The sequence below is a fragment of the Desmodus rotundus genome, chromosome 6 (assembly GCF_022682495.2).
Source record: "Desmodus rotundus isolate HL8 chromosome 6, HLdesRot8A.1, whole genome shotgun sequence".
NCBI classification, from domain to species: Eukaryota; Metazoa; Chordata; class Mammalia; order Chiroptera; family Phyllostomidae; genus Desmodus; species Desmodus rotundus.
The window spans coordinates 39,108,565-39,127,383 of record NC_071392.1 but is presented as its reverse complement, the minus strand read 5'-3'; the positions used below and the strand labels follow the sequence as shown (position 1 = coordinate 39,127,383).

The 18,819-nt window shown below is 34.7% G+C and overlaps 1 protein-coding gene across 7 annotated transcripts in view; it reads right to left on the bottom strand.

The window, feature by feature from the left end:
- PCLO (piccolo presynaptic cytomatrix protein) overlaps nucleotides 1-18,819 on the bottom strand; it is a 353,234-nt gene that overhangs the window by 89,466 nt on the left and 244,949 nt on the right. For 6 of the 7 annotated variants that reach the window (XM_053926477.2, XM_053926478.2, XM_053926480.2 and 3 more), the window contains exons 11-12: nucleotides 1,194-1,302; nucleotides 584-651 (exon numbers count right to left, since the gene is read on the bottom strand). The exons of the other annotated variant lie outside the window; for it this stretch is intronic. In XM_053926477.2, the coding sequence (XP_053782452.1) occupies nucleotides 584-651; nucleotides 1,194-1,302 (177 nt within the window). The remainder of the gene's footprint in view (nucleotides 1-583; nucleotides 652-1,193; nucleotides 1,303-18,819) is intronic. 7 annotated transcript variants of the gene reach the window in all.

The window sequence follows — 18,819 nt, the reverse complement described above, 5'->3', positions numbered from 1 at the left end:
GGGATGAATTAAATATGAATTCACATAGCAAGAATTTCATATAAATTTCTTTAATGGGTCTAACACACAAATGTGTTTCCCTAAAATGCTAAAAATGTAGCTGTAATGCTTTTAATTTTGTTGACAATTACATAAATATATAAACATCTATTAGCCTATAGCTTTATTTTTGCCTATATCTACGTTTATGTCTATATTTTCATCTACAGCTACATTTGCCTCAATAATTGCAGATGGTTCTCAACTTACAATAGTTTGATTTAACAACTTTTCAACTTTACAAAAAGGTGCAAGAGTGATATGTATAAAACATTACATGAGATATTCAATGATTTATTATAAGATAGACTTTGTTTTAGATGGTTTTGCCCAACTGCAGGCTAATGTAAGTGTTCCGAGCACATTTATGGTACGTTCATATATGGGCTATGATGTTTGGTAAGTTAGGTGTATTCAATGCATTTTTGACAATGATATTTTCGGCTTATGATGGGTTTCTTGGGGTGTAACCACACTCTAAGTAGAGACGCATTTATACTTCTACATTTTTGCTCACAATTGAAAGCAGATTTCTTTCACATACCAGATTTTGGTGGTTCCTGAAGTTCTAGATGCTGGGAATTTTCAGAATCTGATAACATATTGAGGTCCCTAAAAATTAAAACAAAAAAATTAAGAAAGAAATTGAGGAAACCTGAGACAAAGGCCCTTTTCCCCAAATACCCTGAATATTTTTTTCAATAGGTAAATGTGAAGTGGTTAATGATATAAAGCAATTGCAAAGCATGCTCACCCTTCTAACCAAATATATTTTTGCAATGCTGTTAAAAGTCAGCTGATAAAAATGATAATTTAAGGTGAAATCTTTATGGATTAAATGTAAGTTTATTTTGAAGTACTATACACATCTATGAAACCTAAATGGGTTTAAGTTTTCATTTAAATGAAGCATGTTTCAATAAAAAGCATGAAAGGAGAAGGCTGTTAACATCAATCAGAGACAAAATTAGCTGAATTCTTTCTATGCTTTAGACTTTGATTCTGAACACAAGAAATCTAAAAAAACTTGTATTCACTTTATTTCTAATTACAGAAAATCTTGCTGACTGGCAAAGGTTCCACCTTAACAATTTTAAATTAAAAGAGCCATGAATAGCCAAAAAATGGAAACAAAAAGATGGGGAAAAACTCACAGTCTTACACATATTTCTGCTTCCCCACTTTGCTGACTAATGATACTCTGTACTTCTTCATACGTTTTGGAAGTTAAAGGAATTCCATTCCATTCCAGTACTTGCATCCCTAAAAAGACAAATTCAAGTGTAACATGAGAACTGTGTGCTGTTTCTAGTTTGGGTCAGTAGGGCATAGAAGACATCGTGTTGTATTAACAAACCAACTCAGCACACATTTCAGAGAACATTAGTTCAAAGTTCTCCGGAACATTAACACCAAAACCACCTGTCGTTTCATTTCATCCACTTACCTGAACACATAAAATGCATTTAATACACCATGCAAAATGTTGCTTTTAAAAATCTGTTAATTACCAAACACATGCATTTTGTTCACACTTCTATAAAGAAAACATTATTTAATGTATATTGCTTAGAATAATTTTGTGTTGGATAAAAAATAATTACAACCACCAATGTAATTTTTTTCATGGGAACAAGTAACCAGAAGAATGTAAACTTCCATATTCCATCCTGGAATGGGAGTTACAGAAAAAAATCATTAGGATTTTGATGTGGAGCTTGACGTAAGAAACTGTTATACCTTCAGCTTGGCTAAGACAAATCAATTTCCACGCTGCATCTTTTCTTCACTCCAGGCAACACACCCCCGAGCAGCAGCAGCAGAAGTACTACAGAGAGCGTAGCTTCAGGGATGTGTGTGGCCTGTGCAGTAGTATAAGGCCTTGTGCTCAGAAGGTCCTATGCTTGGTTTAGTGCTTTCCTTTGCCATCTTGAGATTCTTAACGATGTGTGAACAAAGAGCTCTACAATTTTATTTTGCACCGTGTCTTGTATATTAGGATGCCGGGCTAGTGACAGAGCTTTTCGTGTTTCCTTTCTATCTTAAAAGGTAATTTTCATATAAAAAGTAGTAACATTTAATATTTCAACATCTTATGTTTATTTTCTTTGGTCTATTTCGTATGATCTGTCAAAATATTTAGGGACAAATCACTTGGCAAAAATCAGATGGTCCCAATAATGTGGCTTTGTGAGGGGCATATAAATTAGATAAAACCATCCAAAATTACTGTGAATGCTGGTATATTTGTCTATGCTACTAGCTTGACCTTAGAAAAATCTGTGTATGCCACACTAGGCTAGGATTAAATAAAAATATACTTGTTGAAAAACTATGTGTCCAATGATCTTCACAGATGCCTATGTGAAATTACCTATTGGTCAACACTGGTTTCCATGGGAAATTCTAAACATGGCATGACTGAGTCCTTAAGAGTTTCAGTGATTTCATATACATTGAAAAGCATCTTACCAGTTGCCAGCAAGTGTGGGAAATGTTTTTACTATAGTGAAATGACAAAAAAAGTCCATGAAAATGCTCACAATAACACAAACAAGAAGGAGTTTCCCATAACTTACTCCAAGAAAACTTTCTCTTCAGATGGGCCTTAGGCTTATTTCAACAGTGCCAGGCTGTTGTACATACAAAACGAGAAAATTACATAAAAGACAGCGGTGATACCACTAAAGGAAAATTTACTACTGAAAGAGGAAAAACAACACACTGAAACACACGCTTTTTTCTTTTAGTCAGGAGTAAGAGTATATTTACAAAGAGATGATTTTGAATAGAAACAAATTAATGGTGGTATAATCCAGAAATTGCATGGTTCCTTTTCTGCAGCAGCATATTCTACGAAAAAAAAATAAAGCTGCATAATCTTCATGCTACTTTTGTTGGATTTACCTGTTTATTTTTCACACCTCAAAATAATGGGGCAAATTTACAAAACATAATTATCCACTGAAATGAAAAATGCTTTTAGTCATAAAAAGGAAAACTACTTAGAAATATTAATCATATTACTAAACAAAATATAGAGAAAACTAGCATCATGCCTAGATATTTACCTGAGCTCAGGCACTCTATGCTCTGCTCTGTCCCATGATGCACCTGCTAACCTTTTCCATCACTCAGTTTCCCACCAGAGGTGGTGCAGTACTAGAGTTCAAAAGATTTCCCAGTTCTTTTACCCTTTTATTCGTGGTTGCAATAGTGAGTTTCAGACACTACAGGGACTGGGACTACTCGGACACAGTCACTTAGTAACACCTCCCATTTGCATTGCCTCTTCAACTTTCTACGAATCCCATGGGAACCACCAATATAAAATAACCAAGTGAATATTCTAATAACTCCTTATTAATTCATTAGGCAGTTTTAATAGTTGTGAGAATTATTTTGAAACTTTAAATACAGTATTTTTGAAAAATATGTTAATTTAAAAATTCTATAAACTATTTAAAAATGCATGCAAAAATTTGTTGAAAGTGATCATACTACAAGGAAGTACACTAAAATAGTATTTTACCATTTAACTGATTTGAATGTAAGCATATTCAAACTTCAGGTAACTTTTTACTCTGTCTTTAAGAAATAATTCCTGGAAGATAGTGTACACACAAATGATCAAATCTATTATTTAGCATTATGAGCAAATATTTACATTTTTATATTTAAATTATATATCAACATGTATGTTTACCAATTGTTCAAGTTTGAGAATGTACAGATGATTCATCAATTATATCCATAGAAAGTGCCTATTCTACTCATTTCTATTAGGAAAACTAAGAAAACCTAAATTTTTGCTGAATGTGCAACAGTGATGATAGGACGTGGCACTCAAAATCTTATACTTAATAGGTTATCAAAATGTAAAATTATAATCAGGTAATATTTGAATTCAAAAAATCAATCAACAGAATAAAACATACTCAAATGTGTTTTCATAACTTCTGAAATTACTTAATTTTAATGTTCCTCAAACTGGCACAAGCTATTCTTATCTTTATAATATAAAATTTCATCTATGTTATTTCTTTGTCTGTACTTAATATTTACCATTACTTCAAAAACATCTACAGATTAAAATTATCGAGTTAACAAGGTCAAAGGTTACTGTACCTCCTACCATATATTACACAAAAGCTCGTGCCTTTTATTTACTTTGTCCACAGATATTTTGTCAGCTAGTATGTGACAGGCAATTCACAATTCAACACTTGTTAATGATCACCACCTCTGTGCTCTGTATGTCAGTATTTTACGCTGCCATATAAATTAATAAAATATTATACTAGAAAAAAACAGAAATATCTTAGCAATTAGTAAAATGACACAGAAGGAAAGTCCAAAGTATTATATGAAGAAGAGCTCAGACTCATCAGTGATTAGAAAATACAAATTAAACAATAATGACATGTTACTTATCTCTCATCATCTTGCAAAATTTTGAAAGCCAGAAAATACCATGTGACCCCAATGTGGGATTACTTGACTTTGACTTCAAAAAAGATTATCCTTGCTAGATGGTTTTTCAGATTTATCCTACTCTATGATGTGAGACTACATCAGAGTGAAAAATGAAACTATTGCTTATTTACAATTTATAAAAATGTAATTATTATTTTAATGGAGATACAGATAAGCACAATCTTTCTGGAGGGCCACCTGGGAAGATTATTGTTAAATTAAGCACAGGTAAACCCTATGACCCGGAAATGTTCTTCTTGAGGATCTCTTTGTGGAGGGGGGCGTGCAGTATTAGGAGATATGGACGAGAGCGCAGTAAATGCTCACAATGAAAACGCTCTGCATGGTCTGCAGGAAACAGACCATGTCCGGTGTTAACACCATCAGGTGAATCCATCCTAAAGATCACTTGCCAAGTGAAAACAAGTGAGAAACAGGATCTGATCTATATGGCAATGGCATTTATGTATGTGAAAATGATAATGACACGAGTTAACATTATACATTTTACAAATAAATAAGATCACATAAATTATAATAGTTGCTTATGGAGGAAAGAAGGGATTGGGAAAAGAAAATAAGGTAAAAAAGAATGAGCTCATAAATGACCAAATAAACAAACAAGAAAACCACACACGCACACACAGGAGGAGACCTTACATGAACCAATGAGACTGGTGTGCTACGAAATGAGAGTCTGATGCAGCTGGGATAAAAACACAAACAAAAAACCAATTAAAAATACCTGTATATATTTTTGTAATTTCTAGTTTTAAACCTTTTTTTCTCTGCTGATATGATTAATCATGACTATAGATTAATTTACTAAGTTTGGTCATCCACTCTCAAGAGTCCTTTACAAACTAGAAGCAGCAGCAAAAAATCAGCTGAACTGATCACCTGCCCTGGCTTTCTAAATAGTGAACAATTTCCATAAATGAGTTTCAGGAGTCCAATACATTGTCCACATTACTTATAGTAATTACTCATTCATCATCAATTTAGGCAGTGTTAACGTAAGAGAAATAAATACATAAATGAATGGATTTTATTATTTTTAATTTCATGTTCTATATTTTACAATTTTAACTTATTAATACATTAACCTTAAAAAAAGGTGGAAGAAAGGAAAGAAGGAAAGGAAAAAAAAGAATGGAAGGTGGGAATCTTTGGTAAAAGAAAAAGATAATGTAATAAGACGTTCAGATACATTTTTCCAAAGAAACTCATGTACAAGTATAAAATCCTAAAGTTGGAAAGTATCTGTCGAACAGCAAATCTCATAATATTGCCATTTTTGTCACTGTCATTAATATTGCTGTTAGTTTTATTCTTGGAACCCATAGTTCAAACAGAACAAAACAGAGTGCCAGTGTTCAAAATACGTAAAAATGGAGCTACTTTCATTGCAGCAGTCTCCATGAACCTGGTTTCCTCCTCCTCATTCCCCAGGTCCCACTCTGTAGGTGCCCTTAGACATTTGTAGGGAATCCTGTTTCCCCAATGTACCTTAGTAAGTTATGAATTTAAAATGACCTCACAACTTTCATTAACTTAGGACACTGTCTCTGGAGATACACAGGAAAGAAGATAATCTAAATTTCACTTTCTTGAAAATGGTGTTTGGATTACTAAAAATGACTACAATAATGTGCTATAATTTATCTTTTAATCCAATAATTCTAATAATGCTTTTAAATACAACAGTATATTTGTGTGTCTTTGTGTCTAATCTTTAGCATTAAACAACTAAAAATTAAAATCTGCCTATCTTTTAATAAAGACCACATGTACTACTTTCAAAAGATAAACATTTTATCTATCAGAAACACTTTTTATGAACCAATGTGCTGCTGATAGTTGACTGTTGATACTTCCTCTTCATAATCAAATTTTGTTCACATTTAGCTTTGTTATTAACCAGCTGTCATGACCTTCCATAAATTGGTTCACCTACCATCCTTGGCCTCCTCAAGGGAAATTATACTTGTTAGACTGCTATTTTAGTTTATTTTTACTCTATGGTGTGGGGAATGCTATGAAGATGATAGAAGGAAAATCAAAACATTTTGCTTGTAATTAATAAAAATGCAATTTTTAAGCTGCAGGCTTATATGAGGAATTTAACAAATATTGTAGAATCCTGAAATTTCCATTTGCTTTTAAATTATTTTCCTAATCTACTTTATTTTCATAAACACTAAAATGTTCTAGCATAGGAATCACATCATCTAATTTTTCTTTTTTTGTACCCACCACATTTCTCCTCACTGTCCTCAGTCAGTGGTAGTTCAGGTTCTTCTGGCTGGTCTTGGCTCCCAGGGTTCCTATGGTTTCTCCCTACCTAGCTGATCTTCTCTGGAAATGGCTTTATGTGGGTTGGGTAACTCATTGGTTGGAACATCCAATCTATCGTTTGAATCTAAATTTGGTTTAACTTTACAAGCCTTGCAGTCCAAGTACCTAGTGCTAATGCTACTTAAACTCAAAGTTGAGTTCAATCTAAAATACCAAAATTTTAATGTATTAAAATATACATTTAAAAATTAATAGGTTATAATTTACTCTCTTTATAGTATAAAGATAACATAATTTAACTAAAATTGTAATGTAAATGCTATACATTTATAGTCTTTCAAATTTCAGTATTCAATATATACATATAGAAGATTTGGGGGTATTTTTCTACTTTTTTGATTTAAGCTATTGTATATTTTATATTGAACAGACACAAGCACAAAACAAATAAAACAGATTATTAAGCAAAGTATATACTACGATAATGTGTTCTATTTTCATCCTTGGGCAGACTATTGATAAAACTATTGATTCAGCTTAGTTATACTTTTAAATAGCTCAGAATTAAAGAAGGAGAATCTATAGTGACTCATTAATTTGGGGTATAATCTTGAGCAATTCACTTTCCATGTTTCTTCATTCACTCACACATTTTGTGAAGAACAAGGAATTAAAATCAGGAAAGAATGGTTTTACATATAAATTTTCAAATGAAATCATTTGCGTATTAAAAATTCTCACAACATTATGATATCTAAATACCTAAAAATATCTAAGTACCTAAAATAAATATCTGAATATCTAAAAAAATATCTAAGATATATCAAAGACTACAGTTGAACAGGAAGTTCTTATCCATACTTCTTTTCTGAGTCTGAGTCCATTGAAAGTATCTGGAATCAATGACTTTTACACCATATCTAAAACGGATTTAGCTTTAATTATAAAAAAATAATAATTGTAAAGAAAATCCATTATCACATATCTTGCAGTATTAATGGTCATAATAAAAAGATCATTGAAGAAAGATTACATGAATCAAACTATATGTTTAAAAGCACAACACATTTTATAAACTTACTATAAATCAGGAAATATCCTTGTAGATGCTCTAGTTTAGTCTTTTATACAATGTATTATAAAAGTGAAACATTAGGTAACATGACTTTTCTAACATCACACAGTTAGTTAACGGTAGCGCAGAAATATGAACTTAGTCTCCAAGGCCAATGCTAGTATTGGTTAACATGAAAACTCATTCAATGTATGCCAATCAACCCACATTCCAGACTACCCGACTATAAACAGTGGTCAAATGTGTAAAAGAGAGCACAAAGAACGCATCTGTTTATTTATAATACCATTTTAATTACAAAAAGGAAAGATTATTTAGAAATTTTATTAATTATCTAGATGATAATATTATTAGAAGACTTGGGCTTGCAAACATTGAAGACATTATTGAACAAACAGAAGGTTATTGTGGCTATATCATTTTATGGTGGGTAAATAATGACAACTAGGAATGAAAAAAATCTGATCAGCTTTCTCAGCTCTTTTCTCTCCTCCATTCCAGAAAAGGAGTCAGTCCGTATCACATTTCTACAGGCACATAGATGGGAAATTACCCTGATCCCTGCTGGAAGAGAAAATAATGTAGGAAGAATTGCTCAATGTCATAAATGATTAGGGAAATGCAAATTCCAATAACAATGGTGTATCATCTCATACCTGTTAGGATGACTATTGTCAAAAACCCAAACAATAGTGTTTTTGAGAAGGTGTAGAAATTGAAACCCTTATACTCTGTTAGAACACAAAATGGTGCAGCCATTAAGTTCCCTAAAAATTAAAACTTGAAGCACCTAAAATGAAAAATTGAAGTACCATTTTATCTGACAATCCCATTTCTGAGTATTTACCAAAAACTGAGATCAGGAACTTGAGGCGAGAGTAGCATGCCCATGTTCACTGAAGTGCTAAACAGAACAGCCAAAATGTGGAAATAACCTAAATATCCACTGACAGATGAATAGAATAGACAAAGCAAGTGTAGTTTATACACACAATGAGATTATTCTGCTTTAAAAAAGAGGAACTCTTATGAAAACACATGAATGAATCTTAAAGACATGCTAGGAGAAATAATCCAGATGCAGAAGGACAAATACTACAAAATTCCATTTAATTCCATTTATATTCCATTTATAAAATTCTCATATAAATGATTAGATTCAGAAGCAAATAACAGAATTGTGGTTGCCAAGAATATGAAAGAGAGAAACTGGTTCAAATTAATTTGTACAAAATTTCTGTTATGTAAAACATATAAGGTTTAGATATGATAAACAACTTTATGTCTGTAGATAATATGGTATTATACACTTAAAATATCTAAAATCTCTAAAGATTTTGAGAGCTCATGTTAATAGTATGAATTACAATTTTTAAAAAAAGTAAAGAAAGAAAAGAATGTAGAACAAATGAAAGGAAAAAGAGGTGGAGAGTCAGTTCTAGGGAGGTGACATCCCCCAACATGGTGGTGAGATATTGCAAAGGTAGTAGGGGGCAGCATCCTGCTTGCTCATATGGTTCGGGGAAGATCGAATTAACTCAAAGGAAAAGTTGTGTGGTGTCATTAGAAAAGATGACAGTAGATTTTGTGGCTTTCAGCCAAGGCAGAACTACTCTCAGTAAAACTTGGTCACAGTTAAGGGAGCCTCCCACTTTCAAGAATAGTGCTGTCTTGGACATTGTTCTCAGTGGTGTGGATCAATGTATAGGGACCGACCCCAGTGTTCTAGAATGTGTAAGACCTTTCCTGGGAATTTTCCCAGAGCTTGTGGGGCAGGAAACATCAAATAATGAATGTGATTCAATTTCTCACCAGAACATGAAGGGGAGGCTGGAGCTAATCATATCCGAGTTACAGAAAAAATAGTAATGTATTTTTGCCCTTTGAAATGGCTCTTGCAAATTCATGCTTTTTGAACAGTTAAGGTAAATAGGGGAATAGAATTAGTCATGATTTGCAGTTCCCCTTGAGAAAGATCATCATGATAAGATTTTGTTTGTAATCACTATGACCACCAAAATAATCTAGCATTCCAGCCCCCAAATCCCAGAAGGATCAGTATAGATGCCAATGTCGCTCTATGGATATAGTTTATAATGTTTAAAATTAGATATGTTATTTGAAACAGACTAGTACAGAATGTGTTGAATGAGACGGGAGAAGGGGTATCAGTAGACCGGTAACATTTTATTGATCCCAAGAAAGTAGAATAATGAAGTTATCTAATGATAGGCATATAATGTAATCATCTCCTCAAAGTAGATTACAGTTCATAAACTTATATGCTTTTCTTAATTTCCCAACCTATTCTGTTAAAATACCCAGAATGAATATTTTCTTTTGACTTTTTATTTAAATGACATTAATAGATTAATACCATCAAATCTGAAGAATACTGTGAGCAGCTAACAGCGACAGACTAACCCATAACTCTCATGATCCCACAGAGATTCATGGTTACGGGTAATTGGATGGGCAGCGGAAGCCAGGGTGCGCGACACAACTGTGCGTGCGAAATGCTTGCCTTAATGGCTGCTCCTCCGCTGTAAGTACCCCCAGTGAATCATTAAGTATTTTAACTTTAATTACGTTCTTCACCTTTTCTGATATTTGTGCATTCTGAACTGTTCCCTTGTTGTGTTATTTAAATGCATCCCACTACACAGACAATGCATTTCAACCTAAAATTTCTTCGGTTTATACCAGGAAAATAGTTTCCTAATAAATAGAGGAACCGTTTGAACTATTGGCAAAGTCATCATCATCATCAGCAGCAGCATCATTTGCACTGAGCATACATGAAAGGGCAATATAAATTTCATTTCATAGGATTATCTTACAGATAAAATGTGCAGAACTTTGCCTTGATTATTGATGTGTAACTTTAAATCATGTGTAAAATGAGACAAAAAAGAAACTACATTTCCAAAAAGGAAAGTTATAAAGTCCCCCAATCAAAATTCAACAGCAAAAGTAAAATTCAAATATACTCATCTGTAATATAAGAAAATAAAATATTTACCTTGAAAAAGAAGAGGAATTTATCATAATTCAAGAGGTTATCACCAGAAATATTACAATTTGGTCAAATGCTGTGCATAAAAAGTTAAGTTTTATATTTTGCTTATTTTTGAGTCAAAGACACAATATAGTTATTATATAATTATTACCATTATCGTTATATAATGATAACAAAATGTCGGGGGGGGCTTTAATGCAGCCCCCTGGGTTCCGCCACGGCCGAAGAAAAAGACTACCAAGACATGATCTGCTTGGGGAGGAGAGGTGGCCGTTTCTCTCAAGGGCCCCGAGCCTCTCTCTCCCGGGGCTTTTATTAGGTTCATTCGCATAGGAATACGGATAAAGCTCATCAATCATTGTCAGCCAGTAAGGGTTAAACAATACAAGATTTACAGAGAACTCTGAGGGCTTATTCTGAGTTACAGCCAATTAGTTAGAGGGCCATAAAACTTTAGGCGCCAGACTCATCTCAGGTCTGGACCCTTATCTCTTAAACTGAGGGTACAAATTAAGTAGGTTTCACAGGAATGTATGTATTTTTGTTAGGCCTGATTCCCCAGGGAATCCGCCCCTCCCAGCACAGGACTGCACTGCCCTCTGTTATTGCTTCAGGCTTAAGTCAGGCAAGGAAAGTAAGGCAGCCAAGAGATTAGGAGACTTCTTGCAGACAGAATGAGGACTCAGGCTATTTCAAAGCCAAGGGGCGAGGGTCCATCACCCCCTTTTTCCACAGCCACCCCCCCCCCCCCCCCCGAGTCCTTCCCTGCAGGCCTCTTCCGTGACCAGAGCCTGTCTTAGGTTGATCCTCCCTTGAGGATTCTTACCCGTCATTGGCTAACTGGCCAAGCTCAGGGCCAAGCAGGGTGAAGTAGGCAGAGGTGGCACTTCTGCCAGGGAGACAAGCTTTGGCTCCTTAGTGGCTTATGGTCCCAACTCTGACTCAGCCTTAACCATGAGGGGTTACAGCCTCTGAAACCAGGCAGGGCGGTTCCCAACAACAAAACATAATATAACAAAACTACAAAATAAAACATGAAAAAGACTTAAACTAACTTTCTGAATTTGGGAGTGACAAAGGGAAAAAAGGCATACACCCTTTCAAACTGCAGAATGTCATTACAATAACAATTTGATTATTGTAATCTTTCCTCTTATGTCTTATATTATCAAATTATGTAAGCCCAAGTTCAGTGTGATCCACCAGGCCTTTTGCAGCGTACACCAACTTGTTCAACTCACCCTTGCCCATCCCTACCCAAGTCTCAGCTCCCTACCCAAGTCTTAATTCTGTTATCATTATATAGTGATAATGATAAATTACATGGTTAATCATATAATTATTCAGTTCTATAAAACTCATGCAGAGAAATTATTTCCTTTACCTGATAAGCAAACACTATTATGACCACAAAAATGGCATTATATTCCAGGTGAACTATTAAGGACTTTCATACCATCTGAATATAAGAAATTCTTTTGATTAAAGGGAATAAAATTAGATTAATTTTACTTGCATTAATAGCACTGATACAAGACCTTTTTTTAAAAGTTGTTTTGCACAGTTTTTCTCATTTTATCTTTTCAGCAATCCAGTGGAATAGGTAGGGTAAGTGTAACTATTCCACTTTTTTTTTTTTCAAATGTGAAATCTCAGCTTTAGAAATTATATTAGTGGTGGTTCAAAAAGCTAGTTATCCTGATTTCTCATCTAAGTTCAAGAATATTGGCATTTTAAGGACTGTTTTACGTTTAAGATACATAGAATATCTAAAAATTCTGACTACTTTTATAGGTAATATCTTAGATTTAAGTGTATAATCATTAGAAATAAAGGTATTTAACTATGATTAACTACATGAAGTCCAAAAATGTTTAGTCAGTGTGTATCAAAAAGAGGACTATATTATGGGTTACACATGGTATCAGTTATTACTTATGACCTGACTTCTCCTACAAAGGAGCAGGACCATCATGAACAAATAAATGCTCACATAAGGCAAATGAGATCCCAATTCCAGTGTAAAGATAACCCCAACATGGGTGATGGGTAGGGAGCTGAGACTTGGGGGTGGGATGGGCAAGGATGAGTTGAACAAGTTGGTGTACGCTGCAAAAGGCCTGGTAGATCACACTGAACTTGGGCTTAATTAATTTGATAATATAAGACATAAGAGGAAAGGTTACAATAATCAAATTGTTATTTTAATGACATTCTGCAGTTTGAAAGGGTGTATGCCTTTTTTCCCTTTGTCACTCCCAAATTCAGAAAGCTAGTATAAGTCTCTTTCATGTTTTATTTTGTAGTTTTGTTATATTATGTAAGGATTTAAGTATTTTTTTTAATGGTGAAATGCTTTTGCCTACTAAATTTGAATACTATGTGTCAAAAAAGAAAGAATGAACATATTGAGGTCATTTCCATCGAGCTAAAATTAACATACATGCTGTATTGCATTAACATTTATAAATGTATGAGATATAACATAATCATTTATCACCACATCCCCTGTTCCCACCTTGGTCTGAACAGCCACATTTCATGCTTGGGTTATTACCATAGCTTTGTATCCCCTCTCCTTCTTTCTATCCTTTAGTCCTCTAAACTGTTCTCGTCACAAAGGTCAGAGTGATCCTGTTTAAACGTCCCTCAGCTTGCGTCAGCCCAGTGGATTCTCACCTCACATTAGCAGAAGCTGAACTCCTTACAATGTCCTACAACATTCTACCTCTGTTACTCCTCTGATTGAAATGCCTGCTGTCCTTTCTCTCACACGCTCACTCAGTTCCAGCCACAATGGCCTCCTCGCTGTCTTACTGTTTCTTGCACACACTAGGCATGCTCTTGCTCTAGGCCTTGGCCCTTTCATTCCTCTGACTTTAATACAGGTAACTCCTGGCTCGCTCCTTCCTTTCCTTGGGGATTTTGCTCAATTTTGCCTTCTTGGTGAGGCCTTTCCTGGCCACCGCATCTAAAAGTGCAGCCCCACCCGCCTACATGCCATGCCCACCCTCACTGTTATATTTTTCACTTCATCACATGTTACCACTTAATATATGACATGTATAATAAATGTTATTTTCTGCTTCACCTACCACAATATATGGTCCATGCTCTCTTTATTTATGTCCTATGTCCCCACAGAACCCAGTGAGATTGCTCTCTATAGCAGGCACTAAAAATGAATTACTGAAAGAATAAGTGAATCAGTGATGGTACTCAGCAAATTCAAGTGTGACAGCTGACAGTGACAAAAATCTAGGAAAGAATAAAAAGGAAAGGAACACAAAGGTAGATTAAGAGAAAATTTACCATAAATATTACCTACTTTCATACTCTCAGTATGACATAAATAGGAAAAGCTTTTAATCTGAATTCATTGAGTGCTGAAGTAAAAACCTGCACTTCTATAGAATAATTCTGCCTTAGCACTCATCACTATGTGGAACATAAGAGTACTCCATAAGTATGTTGAACTAATGGGCAAAGGACTTAGACTGACACTTCTCCAAGGAGGACATACAGAGGGCTCAGAGATGTACGAAAAGATGCTCAGCATCACTAGCCATCAGAGAGATGCAAATTAAAACCACAATGAGATACCTTCTGATTACTTCACACTAATCAGAATGGCCATCATAAACAAATCGACAAACAAGTTCTGGTGAGGTTGTGGAGAAAAGGGAACCCTAGTGCACTGTTGGTGGGAATGCAGACTGGTGCAGCCACTGTGGAAAACAGTATGGAATTTCCTAAGAAAACTGAAAATGGAACTGCCCTTTGACCCGGCAATTCTACTGCTGTGATTATATTCTGAGGATCCTGAAACATGAATCCAAAAGAACCTGTGCACCCCAATGTTGACAGCAGCACAATTCACAATAGCCAAGTGCTGGAAGCAATCTAAATGTCACCAGTAAATGAGTGGATCAAAAAACTGTGGTGCATTTACACAATAGAATACTACGCAGCAGAAAGAAAGGAGGAGCTCCTGCCCTTCACTACAGCATGGATGGAACCGGAGAGCATTATGCTAAGTGAAATAAGCCAGGCAGTGAAAGACAAATACCATATGATCTCACCTATAAGTGGAACCTAATCAACAAAACAAACAAAAAAGCAAAATACAACCAGAGACATTGAATTAAAGAACAAACTGACAGTAACCAGAGGTAAGAGGTGAGAGGGATAATGTGGGAAAATAGGGGAAGGTCCATCAAGGAACATGTATAAAGGACATGTGGACAAAGCCAAAGGGGGTAGGAATGAGGGTGGGAGGTGGGGATGGGTGGGGTGGGGGGCAAAGATGGGGTGAAAATGGAGACAACTATACTTGAACAACAATAAAAAAAAAAACATGTTGAACTAACTTAAAAATTAGCACATTGCACAGATGGAAGTCTAGAAAGATCTAATTTAGTTCCTGCACAGTTCATTTCCCTGGGGACGTCGCAGTCTGTTCTTAGAAATCATGTGAAAGTTACCTGGAATTCTGTGGCCTGGGACGAGGGATGTCTGTAAGCCCTACTAGTTACAGTTCTGGTTGTAATGTATGCAGAAGCGGACAATGTAGTCTGCATTTCTATTTCTCTCACTGAAGCACAAAGAAAGCTTTTAATCTGAATTCTTTTATGTCACCAAATAAAAGTCATTAAAGAAAGGGTTTTGTTTCCTTCCAGGTATCTTTCTCCAGTTCTTTGTATTTATTTCATACTCTAGTCATTCAGACCCTGATCAAACTTTTCTTCCACAATGAATATCTCCTCTGCATTTATACTGCAAGCACCTTGAAAGTAAAACAGAATCCTATTATTCTCGATCATTCTAGGATATACCTGTACACAGTAGTTACTGAATAAATGTTTTGATCCATTTCATTCTTTGTTTCCAGTATTCCCAATCATCTTACCTCTACTCCACAACAAACTTTTAAAATCTTTTTCTGAACTCCCTGCTTATCCCTTCCATGTGCCCTTTCACCCTATTATTACTGAATATCAGTAGCGCCTCATAATTCTGCTCTGAGTATCTCAATGTCTTTTCCCGATAAGAAACAACATCTAATGCAGGGATGAATTCAAGTTTTACAAGGCCCAAGGATTGTGCAATTTTAATAAAAATCTAAAATTATGAATATAAAATTAGATATAAGTGAATATTTGTTAAAAGGACAAAAGCAATCACAACAAATTACAAATGTTAAAAATCTGAAAAGCACCACAAACATTGTATATTCCTTAGAAACTCCTGGAGCTTTGTAAGGGGCCACTACAACTGATGGAGTAGACTTCAGACTTAAATTTTCTTAGTGTCATAATTTTCCATTCTGATCTTATTTTTTCTTTTATCCCATATAATTAATTTAACATTCTTAATTCTAGTGATTCAATTTCTATCATGTAACATCCCCAGCTTGTCATGGTTCCCATACTACTCTCTCTCCTCCCTTTTCCAAACCTTAACTACGTGTCTCTCCTCAAGGCACAATCTCTTCCCCACAACTCTTCATGAGGTAAGGTGCCTCCTAAGTACACACTATATTGGGTTGGCCAAAACACTCATCAAGTTTTTTCCATAAGATGGCTCTAGTAGCACTCAGTTGTCTTAAACTTCAATAAAAACAATTTTGTTAGATTGTATTGTGACAGCTGTCATATCGGCATGCATTAAAAAACCTTACCAAAATTGGTGAATTTTTGTGTAGCCATTTTAACATTGAAGGTAGAAGAAAATATGCAACATTTTTGGTATGTTATGCTTTATTATTTCAAGAAAGGTAAAAACACAACTGAAATGCAAAAAAAAGATTTGTGCAGTGCATGGAGAAGGTGCTGTGACTGATCAAATGTGTCAAAAGTGGTTTGTGAAGTTTTGTGCTGGAGATTTCTCACTGGATGATGCTCCATGGTCAGATAGACCAGTTAAAGTTGATCAGAATCAAATTGAGACATTAATTGAGAGCAATTGACGTTATACCATGGAGGAGGTAGCCGACACACTCATAATATTTAAACCAGTTATTGGTGAACATTGAAAATGTGTCTTTTATTTTACCAACCCCACCCACAAAACTAAATGGATTTTTTGGCCAACCCAAGAGAAGGATCTTGTGCAGGATCCCTTACATTTAACACTGAATACCCAGTTTCTGTGATTTTTCAAAAGTCACACACGAAAGGAATTGATAAGAAAGATTGGACCAGACACTGGGAGCCAGACATATGACACCTATGCCAGGATGCTGTTCACTAATAAGACGTGTTTTCAGTCAAAGTTTTACATGACCATGTAAGTTACATGAAAGTTACACAAACAGATATTCACTTGTATTCATGCCCACAGATTTTAATAAGAGCATGAAGTTTACTGATTATTATCTTGTTGATGAGGAGAAAAATTTAGAAACCTTTTAAAAGATTAGCCAAAACTATGGCTTTATGTTTAGGTGGTGATATAATTACATGAGAAATGGCATAATTGCTTCATGCATTTTAATATATTTTTTATTTATGGAAGTCTGATATTTAAAATAATATACAATTATAGCAGATACCTCTAGCATTTCAAGATTCCCTTACAGAAAGCCTGAAAATGATAACATTAATAGTCATCTATGAAAATATCTATCCTCAACAAAACAGCTACACTAGTGCTGTAAACAAAGCATACAAAATACATCACCTTTCACCCTTACTGGTAACCCTGTGAGACAGGTGAAATAGGTTGAAACCTCTTAATTCTGCAGGTGACATAAAAGGAGTCTCAGAGAACACAAGTAACTTGCCGGAAGTCATGAAAATGGCATTAATTCAGAGTCTTCTGATTTCAAGTTTGGTTCTGTTTTCCATTATGAGTAACCTAAGTCCCTGCAGTTGAGAACTTGGACATGACCATGGTCGATTACCTAAGCATGCACAGACATGGGGGATACAGAATTCAAGCTTAGTCTAGCAAATGTTCTTCTCACCATCAACGATCTCCAAAGTGAAGGTAAGCCCAGTCTTTTCACCACTTATGTGAAACACTATGATAAACAATATATTACATGTTTCTGAAAAATTATTTCTAAATCTAAAGACCATTTTGCCAAGACTGTTATTACCCTAATTACCCAAAGAGAACATCAAGGCACCAAAAATTAAACAAGTTATCCAGACAGGATGTACCAGAGCTGGATTTAAATATTGACATTGATATGTCTGACTCTAAAAATATTTTCTCTGTTTGTCATTGAAGCTAAAGCATGGGCAATTAGAGATTTGGTATGGATATTAAATAGAGTGTTCATCATCCTTGCTTCAAAAATAACCACTTCAAGTTCACACACATACAAAATGTAGCTTGGCCTTGGCTAGGTGGCTCAGTTGGTTGGAGCATCATCCTATATACCAAAGGTTGTAGGTTCGATCCCTGGTCAGGGCACATATCTAAGTTGTAGGTTCAGTCCCTGGTTGGAGCGTATAAGGGAGGCAACTGATTGATGTTTGTCACATTGAAGTTTCTCTCTCTCTCTCTCTCTCTTTCTCTTTCTCTCCCCACAAACTTCTTTCTAAAGTCAATAAACATATCTTTGGGACAGGATTAAACAATAAAGCTGGTTCTATGGCTTATTATTTTAAAAATCTAGAAATTTAAGCACAGAGGCAGTACCACTTAGACATACACAAATATTTCAAGGTATGTCATTCTTGCCAATAAAAGCAATCAAAGTAAAGTTTGGAGTATTACGCATACTAAAATGTATAAATCAGGTCAATTATTTACTTTTCTTCATGTCCTTATCAGAAATGTTATAACTCTAATATAATGTTATTCTAATAAATTTTTAAATAAATCTTTCTTGGGAATATAGCTAATCATTAATATCCTGTCAAAGTAAGTATGATCACTAAAAATAATATATTACAACCTA